Source organism: Dendropsophus ebraccatus, chromosome 11, assembly GCF_027789765.1.
Source record: "Dendropsophus ebraccatus isolate aDenEbr1 chromosome 11, aDenEbr1.pat, whole genome shotgun sequence".
In the NCBI taxonomy this organism is placed as follows: Eukaryota; Metazoa; Chordata; class Amphibia; order Anura; family Hylidae; genus Dendropsophus; species Dendropsophus ebraccatus.
In genome coordinates, this window is record NC_091464.1 from 1347792 (window position 1) to 1362890 (window position 15099).

General features: G+C 45.2%; 1 protein-coding gene across 7 annotated transcripts in view; it reads right to left on the reverse strand.

Moving 5' to 3' along the window:
- Positions 1-15099, reverse strand: part of KIF21B (kinesin family member 21B) — a 318269-nt gene that overhangs the window by 44701 nt on the left and 258469 nt on the right. For all 7 annotated transcript variants that reach the window (XM_069944619.1, XM_069944618.1, XM_069944620.1 and 4 more), the window contains 3 exons: positions 11239-11310; positions 2308-2415; positions 2194-2232 (listed from right to left, as the gene is read on the reverse strand). In XM_069944619.1, coding sequence (XP_069800720.1) covers positions 2194-2232; positions 2308-2415; positions 11239-11310 — 219 coding nt within the window. The remainder of the gene's footprint in view (positions 1-2193; positions 2233-2307; positions 2416-11238; positions 11311-15099) is intronic.

Sequence of the window (15099 nt, forward strand, 5' to 3'; positions counted from 1 at the left end):
GCAGGGGACATTATTATTATATGGGGGCACAGCATGGGCATTATTACTATATGGGGGCATAGCAGGGAATATTTTTACTATACGGGGGCACAGCAGGAGACATTACTAAATGGGGGCACAGCAGGAGACATTACTACTATATAGGTGCACAGCAGGAGACATTATTACTATATGGGGGTACAGCAGGGGCATTATTACTATGGGGGCACAGCAGAGGACATTATTACTATATGTGGGCACAGCAGGAGGCATTCTTACTATATGGGGGCACAGCAGGGGCATTATTACTATGGGGCAGGCAGGGGACATTATTACTATATGGGGGGACAGCAGGAGACATTACTATGTGGGGGCACATCAGGAGACATTACTACTTGGGGGACAGCAGGAGACATTACTACTATATGGGGGCACAGCAGGGGACATTATTACTATATGTGGGCACAGCAAGGGCATTATTACTATGGGGCACAGCAGGAGACATTATTACTATTTGGGAGGACAGCAGGAGACATTACTACTATATGGAGTGCACAGCAGGAGACATTATTACTATATGGAGGCACAGCAGGGGCATTATTACTATATGGGGGTACAGCAGGCGCATTATTGCTATATGGGGCACAGCAGGAGACATTATTACTATATGGAGGCACAGCAAGAGGCATTATTACTATTTGGAGGCACAGCAATAGACATTATTACTATTTGGAGGCACAGCAGGAGACATTATTACTATATGGGGGCACAGCAGGGGCATTATTACTATATGGGGGGAAAGCAGGAGACATTATTACTATATGAGGGTACAGCAAGAGACATTATTACTATAAGGGGGTACAGCAGGAGACATTATTACTATATGGGGGTACAGCAGGAGACATTACTACTATATGGAGTGCACAGCAGGGGCATTATTACTATGGGGCAGAGCACAGGGGGATTATTACTATGGGGGAAGAGCACAGGGGGACAATATTACTGTATTGGGGCACAGCAGTGGATCCCATATAGAGGGGGCAACCCACATACCTACTGACTTTACTGCACATGACACAAAAAAGTAGAAGTTGTTGTAAATGTGCAGAGCCTAAGATGTTTGTCTGGCATCAGAACAGATGAATTGTTGCTGCATCTGTCTGAGCCAGATGGAGAGGAAAAGGAAAGTGATGCCTCATAACAAAGAAGACCTCCCCTGTGAGTCACTGAATGACTTTTTTTTTGCCTCAAGTTGAAAAGGGTTGAATAACACTGCTCTATGCCATAATACACACACTGCTTCTCCCTAACAACCCCCCACCCACACTTTTAGCAAAATTTGCCCTGTAGTTAAAATTACCTAGAAACAGCCTTGCCCATCACATCCACCTCCGCTGCCTCTTCCAGCTACCCGCCACCACCTCCTCCGCCTCTTTCAGCTACCCACCACCTCTTCCAGCTACCCGCCCACCTCTTCCTCCGCCTCTTCCAGCTACCTGCCACCTCCTCCTTCGCCTCTTCCAGCTACCCGCCCACCTCCTCCTCCGCCTCTTCCAGTCATTACCTCCCACCTCCTCCTCCACCTCTTCCAGGTACCCGCCACCTCTGCCTCTTCCAGCTACCCACCACCTCCTACTCCGCCTTTTCCAGCTACCCGCCACCACCTCTTACACTTGGACCCCTGGCTCCTTTTTCTAAATTAATATTTCATTGAATTTGTTAATTATTTAGGTTAGGCTGAGTCCACACTGTGTTTTGCAGTCAGTTTTTATCATCCATTTTATGCAAATGGTATTGGTGTGCATCTGCTGTTATCTATTCTTCCACTGACTTCCACGCATCAACGCATCATACTTTCAGTGTACACAAAAACGTGGTCGACCACCAGGGAGGTGGTCGAGATCTGTCCGCTGAATATAAGATGCAGCCACTTGTTCAGGACATTCAGGAGGTTTTCATGCTAAACAGTGCGTCTTATAAAACATCCCTTACAGAACATTAGATAAGCCTGGGTCCGGCCGTGTTCACACTAGGAGAAAATACAGCTGTATTATGATAATTACCACCACAAATAATGATCATGCATTTTATTTACAGCCATAATTATCAAAATACAGCCGTGTTTTCGCCTCAACAAATGTTGTGTGAACGCAGCCTTGGATTAACACAACCCCCCCCCCCCCCAAAGGGCAAAGTTCAGTCTGGATCAATTACCTGAAGACGTCTGAGAAGGAACAGTCACTTTCATCATACCTGGGGGGGAAATCACAGTAAGAACAGCAGAAATGCTACACAACTATCTGAGGGTGAGGGGAGCGGGGTCCTTACTTATCCAGCCCACTCCCTGCAGACTGGGTGCTTGTCAGCCGCGAGAAGACGTTCTTGTCGTTCCGGAGACGCATCGGAGGGGATGATGGAGGGATCAGGTCCGGACCCCTGAGAGGCCGACAAAATGCAACAGCAGTGACTCAAAAAGGACAAAAGTGTTAAACTAAATAAATAAAAAAGGGAAGGGGGTGGGGGGGAGGGGAACATAAAGGGGGCTACAGAGCGTGTGGACCGACACTGGGACCTCCGAGCGTCATGTATCAATGTCATCCCGGGAGCTGCAGAGCCACGCGGTATAATGATACACCGAGTGTTCCCGAGGCTCCGTACCATCCACCATCTATGGAGTGTGAGTGCCCCCTTACATATCAGACACATTGTACCGCCATACCATATATGATGTGCTGAGTGTCTGTACCATCTGCCATCTATGGAGTGTGAGTGCCCCCTTACATATCAGACACATTGTACCGCCATACCATATATGATGTGCTGAGTGTCTGTACCATCTGCCATCTATGGAGTGTGAGTGCCCCCTTACATATCAGACACATTGTACCGCCATACCATATATGATGTGCTGAGTGTCTGTACCATCTGCCATCTATGGAGTGTGAGTGCCCCCTTACATATCAGACACATTGTACCGCCATACCATACATAATGTGCTGAGTGTCTGTACCATCTGCCATCTATGGAGTGTGAGTGCCCCCTTACATATCAGACACATTGTACCGCCATACCATATATGATGTGCTGAGTGTCTGTACCATCTGCCATCTATGGAGTGTGAGTGCCCCCTTACATATCAGACACATTGTACCGCCATACCATATATGATGTGCTGAGTGTCTGTACCATCTGCCATCTATGGAGTGTGAGTGCCCCCTTACATATCAGACACATTGTACCGCCAGCTCAGTTACAAATTTCTTTTTAAATTAAAGTTCTAGAAAACAGCAGGAAGGACAAACAAAAGACGAATGAGGGAGAGATGACACTTGTGAAAACTAACCTGCTGACAGTTTCCCTTTAAGAAGTGCTAAAATGTGATACCTGATTCTGATGCATTTTATGTCACAGTGTGACAGCTTAGGCCACGCCCCCTTTACAGAGGTCATGTTTCAATTTATAGAGGCCACACCCCTTTAGTGTGACCACACCCTTTTATATCAAGGTCACGCCCTTTTTGGTCCCAGTGGAAAAGTCTATTTTAAAGGGAACCTGTCACCCCCCGTGCCGGGGTGACAGGCTCCCAACCCCCCGTTAGAGCCCCCTATACTCACCTAATCTCTCCGGGTCCCGCTTCTGGAGGTGGTTGGGTGACGGAGATCTCAGCCGCTGCAGCCCGGCGCGCGCGCTGAGAGATGAGTGCAATGCTCATAGAGAATGACGGAGCGCTGGACTCTCCTGTCATTCTCTATGGGTGTTGGACTCATCTCTCAGCGCGCGCGCCGGGCTGCAGCGGCTGAGATCTCCGGGACCCGACCGCATCCAGAAGAGGGACCCGGCGGGATTAGGTGAGTATAGGGGGCTCTAACGGGGGGTCGGGAGCCTGTCACCCCGACACGGGGGGTGACAGGTTCCCTTTAAATGTCTAAACCCATATAAATGTGGAGCTGTGCGGCAGATTTCAGGCAGAGTTCTGTGCAGACACATCAGTACATCTACACCTAGGCTGTTATACATGTAGGATATCTACACCTAGGCTGTTATACATGTAGGATATCTGGACCTATGTTGTTATACATGTAGGATATCTACACCTAGGCTGTTATACATGTAGGATATATGGACCTATGTTGTTGTACATGTAGGATATATGGACCTATGTTGTTATACATGTAGGATATCTACACCTAGGCTGTTATACATGTAGGATATCTACACCTAGGCTGTTATACATGTAGGATATCTGGACCTATGTTGTTATACATGTAGGATATCTACACCTAGGCTGTTATACATGTAGGATATATGGACCTATGTTGTTGTACATGTAGGATATATGGACCTATGTTGTTATACATGTAGGATATCTACACCTAGGCTGTTATACATGTAGGATATCTACACCTAGGCTGTTATACATGTAGGATATCTACACCTAGGCTGTTATACATGTAGGATATCTGGACCTATGTTGTTATACATGTAGGATATCTACACCTAGGCTGTTATACATGTAGGATATATGGACCTATGTTGTTGTACATGTAGGATATATGGACCTATGTTGTTATACATGTAGGATATCTACACCTAGGCTGTTATACATGTAGGATATCTACACCTAGGCTGTTATACATGTAGGATATCTGGACCTATGTTGTTATACATGTAGGATATCTACACCTAGGCTGTTATACATGTAGGATATATGGACCTATGTTGTTGTACATGTAGGATATATGGACCTATGTTGTTATACATGTAGGATATCTACACCTAGGCTGTTATACATGTAGGATATCTACACCTAGGCTGTTATACATGTAGGATATCTACACCTAGGCTGTTATACATGTAGGATATCTACACCTAGGCTGTTATACATGTAGGATATCTACACCTAGGCTGTTATACATGTAGGATATCTACACCTAGGCTGTTATACATGTAGGATATCTACACCTAGGCTGTTATACATGTAGGATATCTACACCTAGGCTGTTATACATGTAGGATATCTACACCTAGGCTGTTATACATGTAGGATATCTACACCTAGGCTGTTATACATGTAGGATATCTACACCTAGGCTGTTATACATGTAGGATATCTACACCTAGGCTGTTATACATGTAGGATATCTACACCTAGGCTGTTATACATGTAGGATATCTACACCTAGGCTGTTATACATGTAGGATATCTACACCTAGGCTGTTATACATGTAGGATATCTACACCTAGGCTGTTATACATGTAGGATATCTACACCTAGGCTGTTATACATGTAGGATATCTACACCTAGGCTGTTATACATGTAGGATATCTACACCTAGGCTGTTATACATGTAGGATATCTACACCTAGGCTGTTATACATGTAGGATATCTGGACCTATGCTGTTATACATGTAGGATATCTACACCTAGGCTGTTATACATGTAGGACATCTACACCTAGGCTGTTATACATGTAGGATATCTACACCTAGGCTGTTATACATGTAGGATATCTACACCTAGGCTGTTATACATGTAGGATATCTACACCTAGGCTGTTATACATGTAGGATATCTGGACCTATGCTGTTATACATGTAGGATATCTACACCTAGGCTGTTATACATGTAGGACATCTGGACCTAGGCTGTTATACATGTAGGACATCTGGACCTAGGCTGTTATACATGTAGGATATCTGGACCTAGGCTGTTATACATGTAGGATATCTACACCTAGGCTGTTATACATGTAGGATATCTACACCTAGGCTGTTATACATGTAGGATATCTACACCTAGGCTGTTATACATGTAGGATATCTACACCTAGGCTGTTATACATGTAGGATATCTACACCTAGGCTGTTATACATGTAGGATATCTACACCTAGGCTGTTATACATGTAGGATATCTGGACCTAGGCTGTTATACATGTAGGACATCTGGACCTAGGCTGTTGTACATGTAGGATATCTACACCTAGGCTGTTATACATGTAGGATATCTACACCTAGGCTGTTATACATGTAGGATATCTACACCTAGGCTGTTATACATGTAGGACATCTACACCTAGGCTGTTATACATGTAGGACATCTACACCTAGGCTGTTATACATGTAGGATATCTGGACCTAGGCTGTTATACATGTAGGACATCTGGACCTAGGCTGTTATACATGTAGGATATCTACACCTAGGCTGTTATACATGTAGGATATCTACACCTAGGCTGTTATACATGTAGGATATCTACACCTAGGCTGTTATACATGTAGGATATCTGGACACCTAGGCTGTTATACATGTAGGATATCTGGACCTAGGCTGTTATACATGTAGGACTATCTACACCTAGGCTGTTATACATGTAGGATATCTACACCTAGGCTGTTATACATGTAGGATATCTACACCTAGGCTGTTATACATGTAGGATATCTACACCTAGGCTGTTATACATGTAGGAGATCTGACACCTAGGCTGTTATACATGTAGGACATCTGGACCTAGGCTGTTGTACATGTAGGATATCTACACCTAGGCTGTTATACATGTAGGATATCTACACCTAGGCTGTTATACATGTAGGATATCTACACCTAGGCTGTTATACATGTAGGATATCTACACTAGGCTGTTATACATGTAGGATATCTACACCTAGGCTGTTATACATGTAGGATATCTGACCTAGGCTGTTATACATGTAGGATATCTAACAGCCTAAGTGCCTTTGGGGGGGTTTTTTATAACATGTAGGTTACAATCGACCCTAGGCTTTATACATGTAGGCAATCTACACCTAGGCTGTTATACATGTAGATATCTACACCTAGGCTGTTATACATGTAGGATATCTCGCACCTAGGCTGGTTATACATGTAGGATATCTGACACCTAGGCTGTTATACATGTAGGACTATCTACACCTAGGCTGTTATACATGTAGGATATCTACACCTAGGCTGTTATACATGTAGGATATCTACACTAGGCTGTTATACATGTAGGATATCTACACCTAGGCTGTTATACATGTAGGACATCTACACCTAGGCTGTTATACATGTAGGATATCTACACCTAGGCTGTTATACATGTAGGATATCTACACCTAGGCTGTTATACATGTAGGATATCTGGACCTAGGCTGTTATACATGTAGGATATCTACACCTAGGCTGTTATACATGTAGGATATCTACACCTAGGCTGTTATACATGTAGGATATCTACACCTAGGCTGTTATACATGTAGGATATCTCACCTAGGCTGTTATACATGTAGGACTATCTGACCTAGGCTGTTATACATGTAGGATATCTGACCTAGGCTGTTATACATGTAGGATATCTACACCTAGGCTGTTATACATGTAGGATATCTACACCTAGGCTGTTATACATGTAGGATATCTACACCTAGGCTGTTATACATGTAGGACATCTACACCTAGGCTGTTATTACATGTAGGACATCTACACCTAGGCTGTTATACATGTAGGATACTCTACGACCTAGGCTGGTATACATGTAGGATATCTACACCTAGGCTGTGTTATACATGTAGGATATCTACACCTAGGCTGTTATACATGTAGGATATCTACACCTAGGTCTGTTATACATGTAGGATATCTGGACCTAGGCTGTTATACATGTAGGATATCTACACCTAGGCTGTTATACATGTAGGATATCTCGTGACCTAGGCTGTTATACATGAGGACTATCTGACCCTAGGCTGTTATACATGTAGGACATCTGGACCTAGGCTGTTATACATGTAGGATATCTGGACCTAGGCTGTTATACATGTAGGACATCTACACCTAGGCTGTTATACATGTAGGATATCTGGACCTAGGCTGTTATACATGTAGGACATCTACACCTAGGCTGTTATACATGTAGGACATCTATACCTAGGCTGTTATACATGTAGGACATCTACACCTAGGCTGTTATACATGTAGGATATCTACACCTAGGCTGTTATACATGTAGGATATCTACACCTAGGCTGTTATACATGTAGGATATCTACACCTAGGCTGTTATACATGTAGGATATCTACACCTAGGCTGTTATACATGTAGGACATCTACACCTAGGCTGTTATACATGTAGGATATCTACACCTAGGCTGTTATACATGTAGGATATCTACACCTAGGCTGTTATACATGTAGGACATCTATACCTAGGCTGTTATACATGTAGGATATCTACACCTAGGCTGTTATACATGTAGGATATCTGGACCTAGGCTGTTGTACATGTAAGATATCTACACCTAGGCTGTTATACATGTAGGACATCTGGACCTAGGCTGTTATACATGTAGGATATCTGGACCTAGGCTGTTATACATGTAGGATATCTGGACCTAGGCTGTTATACATGTAGGATATCTGGACCTAGGCTGTTATACATGTAGGATATCTGGACCTAGGCTGTTATACATGTAGGATATCTGGACCTAGGCTGTTATACATGTAGGATATCTGGACCTAGGCTGTTATACATGTAGGATATCTACACCTAGGCTGTTATACATGTAGGATATCTGGACCTAGGCTGTTATACATGTAGGATATCTGGACCTAGGCTGTTATACATGTAGGATATCTGGACCTAGGCTGTTATACATGTAGGATATCTACACCTAGACTGTTATACATGTAGGATATCTGGACCTAGGCTGTTATACATGTAGGATATCTACACCTAGGCTGTTATACATGTAGGATATCTGGGTCTATGTTGTTATACATGTAGGATATCTACACCTAGGCTGTTATACATGTAGGATGTCTGGACCTAGGCTGTTGTACATGTAGGATATCTGGACCTAGGCTGTTGTACATGTAGGATATCTGGACCTAGGCTGTTATACATGTAGGATATCTACACCTAGGCTGTTATACATGTAGGATATCTGGACCTAGGCTGTTGTACATGTAGGATATCTGGACCTAGGCTGTTGTACATGTAGGATATCTGGACCTATGTTGTTGTACATGTAGGATATCTGGACCTATGTTGTTGTACATGTAGGACATCTGGACCTAGGCTGTTATACATGTAGGATATATGGACCTATGTTGTTGTACATGTAGGATATCTGGACTTATCCTACATGTACAACAACATAGGTCCATATATCCTACATGCACAACAACATAGGTCCATATATCCTACATGTACAACAACATAAGTCCATATATCCTACATGTATAACAGCCTAGGTGTAGATATCCTACATGTATAACAGCCTAGGTGTAGATATCCTACATGTACAACAGCCTAGGTCCAGATATCCTACATGTACAACAGCCTAGGTCCAGATATCCTACATGTACAACAGCCTAGGTCCAGATATCCTACATGTACAACAACATAGGTCCAGATATCCTACATGTACAACAACATATCTGGACCTAGGCTGTTATACATGTAGGATATCTACACCTAGGCTGTTGTACATGTAGGATATCTACACCTAGGCTGTTATACATGTAGGATATCTGGACCTAGGCTGTTGTACATGTAGGATATCTGGACCAAGGCTGTTGTACATGTAGGATATCTACACCTAGGCTGTTATACATGTAGGATATCTACACCTATGTTGTTATACATGTAGGATATCTGGACCTAGGCTGTTATACATGTAGGACATCTGGACCTAGGCTGTTATACATGTAGGATATCTACACCTAGGCTGTTATACATGTAGGATATCTGGACCTATGTTGTTGTACATGTAGGATATATGGACCTATGCTGTTGTACATGTAGGATATCTGGACCTAGGCTGTTATACATGTAGGATATCTGGACCTAGGCTGTTATACATGTAGGATATCTACACCTAGGCTGTTATACATGTAGGATATCTGGACCTATGTTGTTATACATGTAGGATATCTACACCTAGGCTGTTATACATGTAGGATATCTACACCTAGGCTGTTATACATGTAGGATATCTGGACCTAGGCTGTTATACATGTAGGATATATGGACCTATGTTGTTGTACATGTAGGATATCTGGACCTAGGCTGTTATACATGTAGGATATCTGGACCTAGGCTGTTATACATGTAGGATATCTACACCTAGGCTGTTATACATGTAGGATATCTGGACCTAGGCTGTTATACATGTAGGACATCTATACCTAGGCTGTTATACATGTAGGATATCTGGACCTAGGCTGTTATACATGTAGGATATCTGGACCTAGGCTGTTATACATGTAGGATATCTGGACCTAGGCTGTTATACATGTAGGATATCTGGACCTAGGCTGTTGTACATGTAGGATATCTGGACCTAGGCTGTTGTACATGTAGGATATCTGGACCTAGGCTGTTGTACATGTAGGATATCTACACCTAGGCTGTTGTACATGTAGGATATCTGGACCTAGGCTGTTATACATGTAGGATATCTACACCTAGGCTGTTATACATGTAGGATATCTGGACCTAGGCTGTTATACATGTAGGATATCTACACCTAGGCTGTTATACATGTAGGATATCTACACCTAGGCTGTTATACATGTAGGATATCTACACCTAGGCTGTTATACATGTAGGATATCTGGACCTATGTTGTTATACATGTAGGATATCTGGACCTAGGCTGTTGTACATGTAGGATATATGGACCTAGGCTGTTGTACATGTAGGACATCTGGACCTAGGCTGTTATACATGTAGGATATCTGGACCTATGTTGTTGTACATGTAGGATATATGGACCTATGTTGTTGTACATGTAGGATATCTGGACCTAGGCTGTTGTACATGTAGGACATCTGGACCTAGGCTGTTGTACATGTAGGACATCTGGACCTAGGCTGTTGTACATGTAGGATATATGGACCTATGTTGTTGTACATGTAGGATATCGGGACCTAGGCTGTTGTACATGTAGGATATCTGGGTCTATGTTGTCTCCTGCCACCATTATCCTTACTGAAATGAAATCCTGGGGGTGGATGCCAGCCAGGTGGTATAGGATGAAAGAGTCCAGGAGCACATATAACAGGACACACCTCCTGGACTCTTCAGGTGATTTATATGGTTATAGAATACTTGTATCTGAGGCTGGAGCAGAAGACTGGCATATAAGAGGTGAGACATATATCCTGCCATGGGCTTATAGTCCCAGGAGTATACGGATCCCACACCCCGCTGTGGAACCTTCAGTGTCCATCTTGTAGCCATTACCTGAGCTGTAATCTGTCGTATGATTTCCTGCGCGTCAAAGGAGAAGTGTTGGAGCCCCGCGAACGCCTGGGACTAGAGGGAAAAGTAAGAATCATCTCACTGTACAAGCCAAATAATCTAAATAAAGAAATAACCTACAGATTTCAATGAATAGAAGTGTTAGGAACTTTAACTCTGTGTTATCAAAGCTCTGAAGAAGTTTATTCCATGCAATGTCCAAAATCCAGTGCTCTCTGCTGCCACCTCTGTCCATGTCAGGAAGTGTCCAGAGCAGGAGAGGTTTTCTATGGGGATTTGCTGCTGCTCTGGACAGTTCCTGACATGGACAGAGGTGGCAGCAGAGAGCACTGTGTCAGACTGGAGAGAATACACCACTTCCTGCAGGACATACAACAGCTGATAAGTACTGGGATACTGGAGATTTATAAATAGAAGTCTTTTACAAATCTATATAACTTTCTGTCACCAGCTGATCTGAAAGAAAAATCTTTTCACTGGAGAACCTCTTTAAGAGTGAATGTTGTACTGGCCCTTTAAGAATGACTTTAATGCAAGCCTATTTAAGAACGAATTCAGTTTAACAGTTATTTCTAGAGTGCCCCTTTAACCTCTTAAGGACATATGACGTACCCCTACGTCATATGTCCTCACTTGCACTTCAAAGCGGGGCCGCGCGGCGGCCACGCTTTGAAGTGCCGCGATCCCGGGTGCCGGGAGTAGCCCGGGACCGCTGCTATTAGCGGGCACGGTCTGATCGCCGTGCCCGCTAATTAGCTAATCGGAGGCAGCTGTCAAAGTTGACAGCTGCCTCCGATTACCGGAGGCAATGTTTCCCTGGTGTCTAGTGGGGGAGATCGCTCCTCCGGGACCTTGTCCCGGAGGAGCGATCTCCGTTACTGATGCCGGCCGGGGACGCGTCCAAGATGGCGCCGTCCTCGGCTCGGCACTCGTTTACTTCTGGCTGCAGCAGCCGAAAGCAAACGAGTGCCGATCTCATGGATCTCTGCAGCATATCTATGCTGCAGAGATCTCAATGAGAGATCCAAGTGTATATACTAGAAGTCCCCCAGGGGGAATAACCCTAACCCCAGGGGGGAATAACCCTAACCCCAGGGGGGGAATAACCCTAACCCCAGGGGGGGAATAACCCTAACCCCAGAGGGGGAATAACCCTAACCCCAGGGGGGGAATAACCCTAACCCCAGGGGGGAATAACCCTAACCCCAGGGGGGAATAACCCTAACCCCAGGGGGGAATAACCCTAACCCCAGGGGGGAATAACCCTAACCCCAGGGGGAATAACCCTAACCCCAGGGGGGAATAACCCTAACCCCAGGGGGGAATAACCCTAACCCCAGGGGGGAATAACCCTAACCCCAGGGGGAATAACCCTAACCCCAGGGGGGAATAACCCTAACCCCAGGGGGGAATAACCCTAACCCCAGGGGGGAATAACCCTAACCCCAGGGGGGAATAACCCTAACCCCAGGGGGGGAATAACCCTAACCCCAGGGGGGGAATAACCCTAACCCCAGGGGGAATAACCCTAACCCCAGGGGGGCTTCTAGTATATGTGTAAAAAAAAAAAAAAAAGTGTTGTTAATAGTAAAAAGCCCCCTCCCCTAATAAAAGTCTGAATCACCCCCTTTTCCCAGGTTTTAAATAAAAGTAAACAAATAAATAACTAAATAAACATGTTTGCTATCGCCGCGTGCGTAATCGCCCGAACTATTAATTAATCACATTCCTGATCTTGCACGGTAAACGGCGTCAGCGCAAAAAAATCCCAAAGTGCAAAATTGCGCATTTTTGGTCGCATCAAATCCAGAAAAAATGTAATATAAAGCGATCAAAAAGACGTATATGCGCAATCAAGGTACCGATAGAAAGATCACATCATGGCGCAAAAAATGACACCTGACACAGCGCCATAGACCAAAGGATAAAAGCGCTATAAGCCGGGAATGGAGCGATTTTAAGGAACGTATATTTGTTAACAACGGTTTGAATTTTTTACAGGCCATCAGATACAATATAAGTTATACATGTTATATATCGTTGTAATCGTAACGACTTGAGGAACATGCATAACAAGTCAGTTTTACCCCAGGGCGAATGGCGTAAAAACACATTTCCCCCAAATAAAAGAAATGCGTTTTTTTTTTCAATTTCACCACACTTTGAATTTTTTTCTGGTTTCGCAGTGTACTTTATGCAAAAATTCAGCCGTCATTGCAAAGTACAATTAGTGACGCAAAAAATAAGGGGTCATGGGGGTCTCTAGGTGGAAAAATGCAAGTGCTATGACCTTTTAAACACAAGGAGGAAAAACCGAAAACGTAAAAACGAAAATGGGCCATGTCCTTAAAGGGTTAAAGAGAGACTTTTACTCTGACCCATAAGAGTGAATCAAGAACCGGCCCATTAACAGCAAATTTGGTAGCAGCTTTTTAAGAGCGACTTTCATACCGGCCCTTTAACAGTGACCTCCACGGTGACCTTATAACAGGAAAGAGAACTGTTACCATGACAGCAACCGCTCCTGGTGGGCAGGCTCCTCTCTCCCTATGTAATACCTGGCGGGCAGGCTCCTCTCTCCCTATGTAATACCTGGCGGGCAGGCTCCTCTCTCCCTATGTAATACCTGGCGGGCAGGCTCCTCTCTCCCTATGTAATACCTGGCGGGCAGGCTCCTCTCTCCCTATGTAATACCTGGCGGGCAGGCTCCTCTCTCCCTATGTAATACCGGGCAGGCTCCTCTCTCCCTATGTAATACCTGGCGGGCAGGCTCCTCTCTCCCTATGTAAGCTCTGGCGGGCAGGCTCCTCTCTCCCTATGTAATACCTGGCGGGCAGGCTCCTCTCTCCCTATGTAATACCTGGCGGGCAGGCTCCTCTCTCCCTATGTAATACCTGGTGGGCAGGCTCCTCTCTCCCTATGTAATACCTGGCGGGCAGGCTCCTCTCTCCCTATGTAATACCTGGCGGGCAGGCTCCTCTCTCCCTATGTAATACCTGGCGGGCAGGCTCCTCTCTCCCTATGTAATACCTGGCGGGCAGGCTCCTCTCTCCCTATGTAATACCTGGCGGGCAGGCTCCTCTCTCCTCCTCTCTCCCTATGTAATACCTGGCGGGCAGGCTCTTCTCTCCCTATGTAATACCTGGCGGGCAGGCTCCTCTCTCCCTATGTAAGGCCTGGTGGGCAGGCTCCTCTCTCCCTATGTAATACCTGGCGGGCAGGCTCCTCTCTCCCTATGTAATACCTGGCGGGCAGGCTCCTCTCTCCCTATGTAATACCTGGCAGGCAGGCTCCACTCTCCCTATGTAATACCTGGCGGGCAGGCTCCTCTCTCCCTATGTAAGCTCTGGCGGGCAGGCTCCTCTCTCCCTATGTAATACCTGGCGGGCAGGCTCCTCTCTCCCTATGTAATACCTGGCGGGCAGGCTCCTCTCTCCATATGTAATACCTGGCATGCAGGCTCCTCTCTCCCTATGTAATACCTGGCGAGCAGGCTCCTCTCTCCCTATGTAATACCTGGCGGGCAGGCTCCTCTCTCCCTATGTAATACCTGGCGGGCAGGCTCCTCTCTCCCTATATAATACCTGGCGGGCAGGCTCCTCTCTCCCTATGTAATACCTGGCGGGCAGGCTCCTCTCTCCCTATGTAATACCTGGCGGGCAGGCTCCTCTCTCCCTATGTAATACCTGGCGGGCAGGCTCCTCTCTCCCTATGTAATACCTGGCGGGCAGGCTCCTCTCTCCCTATGTAATACCTGGCGGGCAGGCTCCTCTCTCCCTATGTAATACCTGGCGGGCCGGCTCCTCTCTCCCTATGTAATACCTGGCGGGCAGGCTCCTCTCT